Source organism: Physcomitrium patens, chromosome 7 (genome assembly GCF_059467195.1).
Source record: "Physcomitrium patens ecotype Gransden chromosome 7, ASM5946719v1, whole genome shotgun sequence".
NCBI classification, from domain to species: Eukaryota; Viridiplantae; Streptophyta; class Bryopsida; order Funariales; family Funariaceae; genus Physcomitrium; species Physcomitrium patens.
The window spans coordinates 5666706-5678433 of record NC_143416.1 but is presented as its reverse complement, the minus strand read 5'-3'; the positions used below and the strand labels follow the sequence as shown (position 1 = coordinate 5678433).

Genomic DNA, 11728 nt, shown 5'->3' with positions numbered 1-11728 from the left:
AAGAGATAAGAAAATCTCCTTCAACAGTGTCATTTGATACAATCATGGCTATAATTGTAACCATGATGAAAATTATAATAACCATGATAAAAAAAAAGTCAACCAGTCATTTTTTTCATTGGTTGTAAATCTAATAATGGAGAATTGAATTTGAAAATGATCTATTTTTTGACGATGGATAGGTGGAATGATTTTGGAAATACCTGGGTTGATTTAATAATTTACTATTTATAATGTATTTTAGTATTAAAAAATATTCATATAAAAAAAACCTTTTAATTATGTCATATGAATGTGTTAATTTGTAATAACTAATATATCTTCAATAATACTTATATTTTAGCACATAGTTCTTCATGATTGTTGCATTTGTTGGTTTTATTTTTACTTTTATAATTATAACAAAGCAAATGAATACATACACTATGAAAAGTCTATTATTTTGTATAGTTTTTCATATACCAAAACAAACTTTAAAACCTATACTTGCCTAAATATAAAATATATAAATATAAACATAAAAGAAATGTTTATTATTATCATATTTGGTACATTTTTTTTTATTTCCATTGCTGAATTTTTACCAATATGGCTAGATAATCTTCTAATGAAGTTTGCAAATGCTTCATCCAACAAGTATGTTACTATACCAAAGTTTTAGTAATTATTACATCAAATTTCAAAATTCTTATAATTAAAATAAAACTATTAGGAATGCTTCAAATAAGTATTTTAAGCTTAGGGATCAAGGTAAGTGGCCATAACTTTTAAATATTTTGATTGGTTGAAATCGAGAAGGTTGCTTGAGTTGGCTTCTAACTTGACACTAACAGGAAAGAATGAGGTGGAATAAGTGTGATGAACACCAAACAAATTACTTTGGTTTGTACAGATGAAAACATCACTCCAGTTATCTGTGATAATTGAATTCATGTGACATTGAAGTATGAAGATACCTTAAGAATCTGACTTTTACAGCCCCAAAACAGTGCTACCTATCCAAGCCAAGTGGTATACTGCCTGCAATCCGAAAAATATAGACAAAAACCAGTAGCAGCCCAAGTTTCAGTTCAACCCTCTACACTGAATACGAATCAGCTGATTCCAGTCGTAACTGTAAGGATAGGGGATTCAAAATAACCTTCATAATTGCGCACAATAACAGGGAATAAAAAAATAAAAATAAAAAAGGAAAGAAAGAAGAAGAAACTGGAAGTGTAAAAAAATCCAGGGTGGATTTGAATGTCTTACAAGGGTCTCTCCCAAGTAAATGGCATGCAAGAGAGAACATAAATTCAAGATAAGAGTATGGTAATCCGCAAATGAATCCCAATGAACCACTAAACCTAAAATGCACAACCATGCTTCCAAGAATTGATGATCTCAGACCCATCCGAAACTGACGCTGCTAAATTACTAATGCTTCTTCATGAAAGTTCGTGAAAACCTGAAGATGTCCTCACTCAACTACTTAAGTGGGTCTGTGTCCAGTATTGCGCTTATGCCGACTGAAATCGGATACAAACCGAAAGGTCTGCCCACAACCAGAAACCATGCATGTGTAGGGCCTCTCCCCTGTGTGAACACGAATATGCTCCGTTCTAGCCCAAGCCCACTTAAATGATTGAGTGCAACCTTTCCAAGGACACTTCAAAGGCCTGTCATCCAGATGAACTCGTCGGTGCTGAAGAAGGTACTTGTGCATATGAAAATGTTTCCCACAGCCCTTCCATGTACAACGATTCTTTTTATGAAGTTCGAGGTCACGAACAGAATCAAAGGCCATGATGCAGCCTTCAATGTCACACTGGAATTCTCCCTCTAGATCGGCTTCACATCGTTTGGTTGCTGATGATTTTTGATTGCCATTCTTCCGCTTTTTGGTAGTTTTTGTATCTAGATGTACACTGGGATGGTTAGCGCTACCATCAGCTTCACCCTCATTCCCTGTACATTTGTTGGCTCCCCATTCAGAATTCATGCCAGAGGTACATATACGCCGCCTTCTCACAGTAGCAGTTGAACCTGCACCAATAATTGCCAATACAAGCCCTATATAAGATAATAATTTCAAATTTCGTCATATCAGATTGCAGTTTACTTCAGCAACTTCAAGACAAATCCGATCTCCGTGGTCATAACTCACCATTCTCTACTGCAACTGAGGTGAAGTTAGAATTGCACCGTAATAATGTAAGGGAAATAAAAGCATTTGAGGAGGAAGGTGCTCACTTGTCAAGCAGTTAAAATGTGGAAAGAAATCTGGATCTGCCTGAGCTCCAGAACCACATCTACCCGAGCTCAATTTAGAATCCACCTCAACTGGATCGTTACTACCATCGTCACTTGTGTGATTATCATCATCACCAATTGGAAATACGAATTTCTCTTCTAGTGGTAAATTTGATCCTAATGTCATATGTATACAACTTTTCCAATTTCTACTTTTGGTGCGTTTGCCTCTAACCCTGCGGGGAACTAAAATAGGCGATTCTTCAATAGAAAGCTCCACCAGATCTTCTCGAATTTTTTGCTCATCGTTACCTTGAGGTAAAGACTCTGTACAGTAAATGGAAGTTGAAAATGAAGTCGGATCATCTATGTTTCGTGTCTGCGAGAGCAATGACCTGTCAGGAGAACAATGATTAAACTCCTGCGGCAGACCTTCAACTCTATGATGCAGGTATTCTTGTGAAATGCTCTTACTAGGACTTGAATTAGTTGAAATCTCTAACAATCTACTACTGCAATCTTGAACAGGCTCAAGATCACTGTCATTCTGTTCTTCCCTCGGTTCTTCATTTGATTTGAGCTTCGGCTCGTCGTCACCTGCAGTAATCTCAAAATGGTAGGAACTCATATCAGGCTTCAATCCTCTGCTAGCTTCACCTGCCACATCACGGCTTCCTGGCAAATCTTCTATCACTTCGTCACCTCTTGGGGATATAATATTTCTCTCAGACGTCAGAGGTTTGCGAATAAAACATTCTCCATTGTCACGATGACCTGAACTATTTTCACCACTCGAAGGTAGAGACTCATTCTTTTGCTCATTCACTTCCACGAACTTCTGCTTTTTTACGTCCAACGAGACCTCATCGAAACTGGGCTTGCGCTTCAATCGGTTTACCAACTTTGCTGTAGATATTCGTTTATGAAAATTGGACTTGGAATTCATCCAAGAAGCATAACGACTCGGAGTGGTCAAAGGGGTACATGGAACAGTGATTGCTTCGCTTGTACTTAATTGTCTGCACAGCTTTTGAAGTGCCTGAAGTTTAGCACCTCGTTGAAGAAAGCCCCCAACAACAGCACAGGACTGACTCCCTCCACTGTGCGCTGTTACATTGTTTGCACTTGAATTTGCTAGACTAGCAGGAAGATATAAATCTTTTGATGAACTAAATTGTGGTGAAAAGGAGAAGAAATCATCTTGACCTCTTTCTGCGGCCATATCTGCACCGAACACATTTGTTGAGCTCACAAGAAAATCAACTTCAACATTGCTTCAGGAAATAAGGAATAAATTTTCATGTGACAGACTGTTCATATAGAAGACACTTAAGAGTTGAAAATCTAACAAGCAAACGAATATCCGGAAAAGAAAACCACTGAAATGGACAATAAAAAAATCACATTTAAATAGGTCTAAGAGTAAAAAGGAATTGACTTACCGGACAACTGCAGAGGAAGAAGAAAAGAATCAGTAGATGCTATTGGCACTTCTCGCCAAAGATCATCTTCACTGCTGCCGCGAAGAGTAGTTTGAGCGAAGAAGCCATCATCAGAACCACCCAATCGAGATGGTGTTGCTTCGCTTTTCTGATCATCAAGCTCATCTTCTGACATTTCCAAAAGTATCTTCCTCTTATTAATAGGTTTTTTAGTATGTAATTCCCCTTTCGGTGCATGGCCGTCTGTAGTGTACTCTGCTAACCGAGCAGGCCGCATGACTTTACGCAATCTCCCACTCTCAATATAATTATATACTACATTGGAGGTGCATAAATTTGCACCAGCAGATGTATTGTCAAGTAGCGCAGTCACATTACGGCGTCCACCAAGTAAAGGATGAAGCTGGTCAACCCTCCATCCTTTGCCACACCACTGTCTAATTACGGAGGATTTTTTCTCTTTTCTTCCCTTGCGCCAAGTTCTGCTCCCAAGCTCTTCACTCTCTACACTGGAGGGGTTTCCATTCGTAATCTCAACATCATTAGAAAAAGAACTATTTTGACCATAAACACTTAATCCCAACAGGTCCACCCAATCACTATCTCCAGGAATATACTGTTCTGCTTCTACAGCTGCGGCTATTACTTTGTAATCTTCATCTCCTGCTTTCTGGAATGGAACTATCCTCCACTGATGCTGGACTCCAACTTCTGCGGCTATAGCTTTCGCGTGGCGCTCAGCCTTTAAAAAACCTGCACAGAAATGCGTTATCAGACCAAGAAAAACTCACAAATTTCACAATATCTTCTTCTTTCGTAATATTTTTGAGCGAACTTCTATCAACAGCAGAATTCCTGCCTAACGTAGCGACTATACAGAGATCCTTGATTACCAGGAACTTAAGCACATGAAGATACCAGTTTGTTCACATGACTCGGAGATAGGGACATTTCAACATAAGTATTTGCAAATGATAAGAACAAATTTTCAACAATAACTAAAAAAAAGGATAGGAACTCTCCAAAAGAGTCACATGCTTACTGAAATTACAGATGAGGATTACAGTGCCCCCTCCAATCGACTCCAACCTCTTCTGAGCAGCAATTGCATGTTCAAGGCACAGCACCCGAGGCCTTGCAGCACCCTTTAGTATCTGTAATCGATTCGGCGCACTTGACCCTATCTGCGAAGATTGCACTACTCCATGTATTTCATTGACATTTGGATTATGAGTCGCATATGCAACAGCCAGCGATCCAATGTTGTCCAAAGCTTCACCTACTTTAATTGGACTGTCTGTCGTAACAGAGCTGCCCTCTGCCAACTGCCTATCTACTTTCAATGTGGGGGTGCCTGGAACTCCCACTGTCTCAATTGGTTCCAAAGTTATTGCAGGAGCATCAATCGCGCAGGGTTTAGTCTTTTCATCACAGCTAACAAGGATGCCGGTCTTCTCAGAAGAATTCTCTAACCCCACAGTCTCATTGTCAACATTTTTCAGAGCCACCTCTTCAAAAGAATCGAAGAAACTATCATGAGGCAGAGAACAAGTGACACACTCGCCAAAGGACAATGCTGACTTACGCTTTGCTTCATCCCTAGCCATTGCTTCGTCATGGTCGCTCTTGCTGTTCGACTGAAAAGAAGATAACTCAGTCATAGCCCTTCCAGAATCTTCGCGTGCAACCCAGGATTTCTTGCAACTTTCCAACTCAGTGCTCGACTTCCAAAGTTTCTCAGACAATTCGTCTAGACACGATGTTGTACCCTTTAGGGCTAAGGGCTGGCTGTCTGGCGGAGAAATGTTAATCCCTGAGGGTTCTGGATCGAGCCTTAAACTCTTTGAAGTTAGTGACCTTGAATTCATTTCAGTATTTGGTGGAGGCGAGGCCAAATTCGAAGATGCAGGTCGTGGCACGAGATTCTCGGAATCTAAACCAGAGAAGTCTGCAGTGTGATTTGTAGGTCCTACCGGAGGACAGCCCACAACATTGCCCTTATCGCCATGTTCTACTAGATCGTACTCGTCAGCATCAGAGTCATCATAAGTAGAGGCCAAGAGTTGCAGGGAAGAAAGCATTCCCTCCGCATTCATTTTCAACTCGATACGTCCTGGTGAACACTTCGTACTCTCAGCATTTGAATTTTGCGCCGTAGGGTCTATCGAGACTGCTGACCTGAGCCCAGATGCAATATCATGGTTCTGCTTGTCGACCTCTATTGCATCTCCAGCATTATTGTTGAAGGTTAATCCAACATTTTCAGCACAAGATATAGCATTAACAACTTCAGAGGATACATTTATATCTCTTTCAATATCAGCGGATGCGTCATTGCTAGAGTATTTATATGTTGTGGGACACTCTTTCAAATCAGGGGTCCAGACTTCTAGCTCCTCGGTCTGATCCACATACACAGCATCTGTGAAAACGTCAGGAGTTGTCCCCTCAAGCTCCGGTAAGGGTTGCACATCATTCGGAAGCATATGAAAATCAGGTGACTTTTTATCAGCTTTACCAGGTAACACTCCTGATGGTGGGATTGCAACACCCTTGCTCCTCCGACTACCTGGACCTGCGAGCAAAAACTACGCTCAATACCAGCATGACAGGAGGAGGTTGGAGTGGGAGGAGAAGAGCAACGACAGAAGTGGCAAATTCAGACATAGTTGAATTCCACAAAAATTATGCCTATGATGAGTGAGGGTCTCCTACTGCCTCAGAAATAACAAGATAAAGGTGAAAACCATATCAAAGCATACTTGCAAAGATCAAGAAACTAAGAGCCGGATTTAATGATACGAATGATATTAATTAAATTGAAGCAAAGAGGAAAGGAATAACCTATTTAAGAAGTAAGGAATTGATGGCTACAGAACAAAAATTAAATCAAAGAAAGAAAGAAAGAAAGGAAGGAAAAAGAAGCGATAATCGCTTTAAAATTTACTTCCAAGACGGAAAGTACACCTGATGCATGAGAACGTAAACGCCTAAAACTGGCCGCAGCACTTTGTGATGGTCGAACAATAGCCATGCCAGTATAGCACAAGATACCGCACGCAGCGCATGGCATAGTATTTAAGTCACGTGGTAAGGTTGAAGTTACAAGATCTTCTCCATATACTTGCTCCTTCTCAATTTTACAGTTAATATTATTCAATATGCAAGGCTCTCGGTTCTCTTTATGCTCCACAGAAGAAACCTCAGCGGCCATTGATACTAAGGCAGAGCTGGGTAAAACTTGTACGTCAACAGGGTTTTCAGATGCAGGAATTTCCAAAGCATCAATTATAGAATTAACTTCATCATGATTCTTCTCATCTACTGTGCAGGCCTGATATGAATCATTCCACTCTGACATACTCGTGATTGCGTGTGAAGCATATAGTTTCGAATCTTTCACCAACAAACAGCTTGCGACTCCATTATCGAGTAGCTTCCCAATAAAGTCATTTTGCTGGATCACGTCGTTGACGAACATGGATTTGACAACCTCTTCACCGACCCTCTTTTTCTCCTTCAGTCGGGAGCTGCGCTTCTCAGAAGCTATATCAAAAATTGACCTGTCAATAATTTAACAAAGAAGAGAAGTAAAACATTATATAACCAAAACAAGAACATCAACTGCATATAGTAGCAATCTACCAAAGCGAACAGCGATAATTTCCTATGATGCTAGAAATAAAGAATTTACAAACAAATCCAAATTTAAACATAAAAAACCAGTTGATTTTATGTGAGGAAACAAAGAGGCGCAGCGATCAAGATTAATATCCACACCGAAATTGAATTTTAAAAATTGAAAATTAAAAAATACAAAATGTCAGATATTGAAATACGTCCAGACCTCGATATTAGAGACATTGCTAGCATATACAAAAGCTGCTGATGAGAAAGCATGGGCAAATAGTTCATAGCCGCACGTCGCACGGATGCCTCCCTTGCAACTTCCAGCCAGCCTGGAGTTGCGAAATTTGCTGCCTCGCCACAATTAAATCCTGAAACCCGTAACCCAATCCGCTACAGATAATGTTCATAACTACATTGAAGATATAAGAACATATTCTAAAAATAGATGTGTTTCTTTTTTAAGAATTTCAATGGATATAAAAAAAAATGGCACGTGTAGGACAGCATTAGTACATGAGTTAATAATCATGAACCAAACGACAACTACAAACGCAAAAGCAAGTAGATACAAACCGTGGCTAAAACCTAGATGATATGCACGAGGAAAGGTGACCACGTACTCCCCAGCATTCTGTACGAGCCTGAAAAGCAAGCCAGTCACAATTTCATGGGCAATTTACCAAGACCGAGCAACAATCAATGATATTAGCATATTCACATACGATTGGAAGGAAAACCCTCAAACGAAGCGACCTGGTATTGCTAGTTTAGCCTCTTTTTACTAAGAATCAACTAACTGAGAAGGCCCTTAGAAATGATATGAAATTATCCAACAAATTGAGTGTTCGCGACTAGTAATCAGCTGTTTAATCACAAATAGTAAGGCAAATGAAAAAAGATAATTAATCAATGCTCAAATATGTTTTCTTATAGGACCTAACGGTGTAAGTGATACCTGCAGCAAGGCACACCTGCTGCAACCAACACCTCTGGAGACATGACTGTGGTCTTTTCACCCAAGCGTGCAAAAGCGTCTGCAGACAAGACACACAATCATTTCCTCATATTGATAACATGGACTCCTCTTTGTAACGTACATTCACCGTTGTCGAAGAAATTAATCTTTACAAACTGTAACACCCAGATTACTTAAATCGTCTTCTTACCTCTCTGTAATTTCAAATAACTGCTGAATATCTTCTTTTGCTCAGGACATTCCATATTGCAACCTATAACCAAAAAGCAAAAAGACCATATATGCAAAAATTCACTGAGCACTGCCCATAATACACATCGAACCTATATTCTTGAGCATGTGTTGTGGATTTTTATAACTCAATATCACAGATCGCTTTGACAGATAGTGATCGACAGAACAAGACAACATAAAATTACTAAGTTGAAAGCGACGTTTAGGACCATCGTTACGAAACAGGCAAACGGAATAATTGGTACCTTGTGCATTAAGCTGACCACCGTACCCATGAACTCTTACCACCTCTTCAAGTGCGGGGGCAGCATCTCCAGGCACAGCATACCAGGTTTTGGGGGCACCAGTGTGTAGATAATTGAGACTATGTAGTTCATGGTCCTCCACGTGCCAAGCAAACCAACTAAAGAGCATGCCAATGTACACCATCGGAGAGGTAACCCCTGCCAGGATTCACACCATCATCCCATTTCAGCGATCTACCATACTTCTGAACGGCTGAAACGTAAAACTGTGTTTAAGACATCAGTTCTTGCTCCAAGATAATCAAAATAGACCAAAACATTACTGCTCTAACATAGTTAGACCACACATGCACCAGCATTGCCTGGTATTGTTTCAGCATCCGATGATAAAAATTAGCATAAAATAGTAAGAGAACGCCACGGTGGAGCATCGGTGCTAGTAACCTGGCTTGAAACCCCTTCACAGCCAGCATTGACAACATCCACTACACCCGAAGAAATTCAACAAGCACACTTTGACAGGTATAAGTCGAGGACTTGTACCTCAGACAGGACAGGGAAGAACATAGGAGAGATGGAATGCAGATAAGGGAAGCTCTAAAATAACCTGGAACTTCATCGGGTATGAACCGCAGCAAAGAACCTGGGGAGCGGGCCACTTTTCGCATATTCCATGCACTGTTAGAGAGTTTACAATTTATACCCCTACCAGTGTCAGCGTCAATTCCTGCACCTTTCGAAGCCTCTAATTCATCTTCTGAAATTCCTATATCCTTATTAAAAGCAACCTTTTCTTCCTCTTCCGGCCCTGACTCATTCTCCCCAAATGCTTCCGTGGGTGTGGTAGCCTCATCCAAAACCCCTCGACGTTTCGGAGGCAAAGTGGCTTCCCTAGGCTCAGCAAATGCCGAACCCGGTATATCATTCGCATACTCTATTGAGATTGGTTTCTCAAAGGCTGCCTTCCAAAAGTGCGCTTCGACTGCCAGAGGAACTAACTCTTGCGAGGTACCCAACCGGTTGCGTGCAAAAATCTTGGCCTTCGCTTCAAACTGATCCAGGGTGTATGTCTCCCCGCTTTGCCAAACCAATTTGTGTACAACGGAATGTGGTACTCCTCCTCTCACTTTCCGCGCATTCCATCCTAACTGCTGCCTTCTTGTTGTAAACTTGGCCTTACCACCTGCCTCAACCTCCAACCTAACAGCGCTGGCGGGGACATTTCCACCGCTCATGCTCCGTGCAGGACACATGTTCCGGCCCACGGTGGGGACTTCTCCCGTAGCCGTCGCATCTTGTGAATTGGCCAGCGACAAGTTAAGATTATTAAACACCACCCGCTTGGGAGCTTTCGAGTGCGGCGGCACGATCTTGCAAATGCCATACTGCGAAGCTTCTTGCTCTATCTTGAAAATGTAATCTATGAGGTCCAGGAACTCTGCCTCCGTAGGGTGATACTCGGGAGCCAAAGCTAGGCTTTTCAGCCAAGAAGGCACGTCCACCTCCGCCATATTGGTGTAAAACCCGGACCCCTATCGCTATTCCTACTGCTACCTGTTCCTCCTCACTTGGGGCACCCACTCTCTTCCTTCCATCCTCCGAACTTGCTTCTGTAAACCAGTGTCATGATCCATTGCCTCAACAGTAATTGTCCAAGAAAAGAGACGAGCGAAGTAGAAGGAATAGCTGGGCGGAAGCATCGGTTACTGCGTGAGTCCAAATTAACAAGACTAACAGTTTAAGTCCCCTTTTTCAAATCATCATGCGACCCGTTTCACTGACAATTCATAGATGCCTGCTCAATAAAACCTCACCCAAATTCCCTGTCCTCAAATTGGCTTCTAACTCCTTTGCTCGCCAGCGCTGTCAATCCCAGCACCCTAAAGCTGAGCCCTGCTTCTCCTACAACCTGCCATGTACAATTTTCCCAACACCTAACCCTTCCTATCCGTTCCAATCGTCTTCTGCTCCAGCTCCAACAAATGCAAGCCGACCTAAAAATACAACCACATTCTTCCCAAGGCCAAACTAAACCACTCCAAACCATGCATGCATCCCCGCCATCATCAACACTTGTATCTAACTAAGGCTGTTCCGTGGGGAGCACACCATGCCACCCACAAACACCTGCTGTTTCAGCTGCTCCCTCTGCCGCTGTAGTTGGCTGACTCGCTGGTTATCAATCCCTCTCCCCGTGTCCGCACATTATTGTCCACATTCCCTCTGCAAATTCTCCATCACCTCCGATCCACCACCCGCCGAAAGCCCTCTCTCGGGTGCAGTAGAATAGGTCACCAGCAATGTCTGCCAGATTCACCCCACGCGCGCTCCGGTGCCGCATCAGCACATGATACGATTCGGTCCCTGAGGGCGGAGAGCAACGCAGCGTGGCGGGCCAGGGTGGTGGGAATGGCGAAGCGTACAGGGATGAAGAAGGCAGCGGAAAGTAAGCGGGAATTAGCAATGCGAGCGAGGGGGGAAAAAAGAGGGGAGAAAAGGACAACATGCAGGAGGGGGGAGCGAGAGGGAGAAGACGAAGGCAAGGTACACGGACAGCGAAGGAAAAGAAACGGAGCGAGGGGGCAGCAGCAGCAGCGGTGGATGGAGAACGCCAACGACGCAGTAGAAGTTGCACAGACACCACCACCACCACCACAACAACAACAACAACATCCGGAAACCGAACCCGGCTCCGCCTTCTCCAGCATCATCCCACCCGGACTCCGCCTCCTCTCGCATCCCCGATCATCACCCCTTCTTCTCCTCATCGCGGCGCCATTTTTAGCCTCCCCCACGCTCCCCGTCCTCATGCTTATCATTGCCCCCCACCTCATCCCACCCCCCCCCCCCACCCCTCGCCTCCAATTCTCTTACCGCTGCCGCCGCTACTCCTCCTCCTCGTCGATCCTCTTTCAAGTCGCCGTCGTGTTTTTTTCTTCCTTCAAGCTCGCCTTCACGATCATGAGCAT

The 11728-nt window shown here is 42.6% G+C and overlaps 1 protein-coding gene across 2 annotated transcripts; it reads right to left on the bottom strand.

Annotated features, from left to right (window-relative positions):
* Positions 1–1195: 1195 nt before the first annotated feature.
* Positions 1196–11504, bottom strand: LOC112284610 (uncharacterized). 2 transcript variants are annotated; one of them, XM_024524557.3, is made up of 11 exons: positions 9367–11504; positions 8760–8957; positions 8471–8533; positions 8260–8338; positions 7878–7945; positions 7522–7672; positions 6642–7237; positions 4717–6249; positions 3675–4427; positions 2233–3456; positions 1196–2025 (listed from the first exon to the last, which is right to left on the bottom strand). In XM_024524557.3, the coding sequence occupies exons 1-11, from the start codon at positions 10268–10270 to the stop codon at positions 1472–1474; spliced, it is 6123 nt and encodes a 2040-aa protein (XP_024380325.1). In that variant the 5' UTR covers positions 10271–11504; the 3' UTR covers positions 1196–1471. The 2 variants fall into 2 exon arrangements, with proteins under 2 accessions (XP_024380325.1, XP_024380326.1); XM_024524558.3 differs by lacking the exon at positions 8471–8533 and having other exon boundaries at positions 9367–11503.
* Positions 11505–11728: the final 224 nt, after the last annotated feature.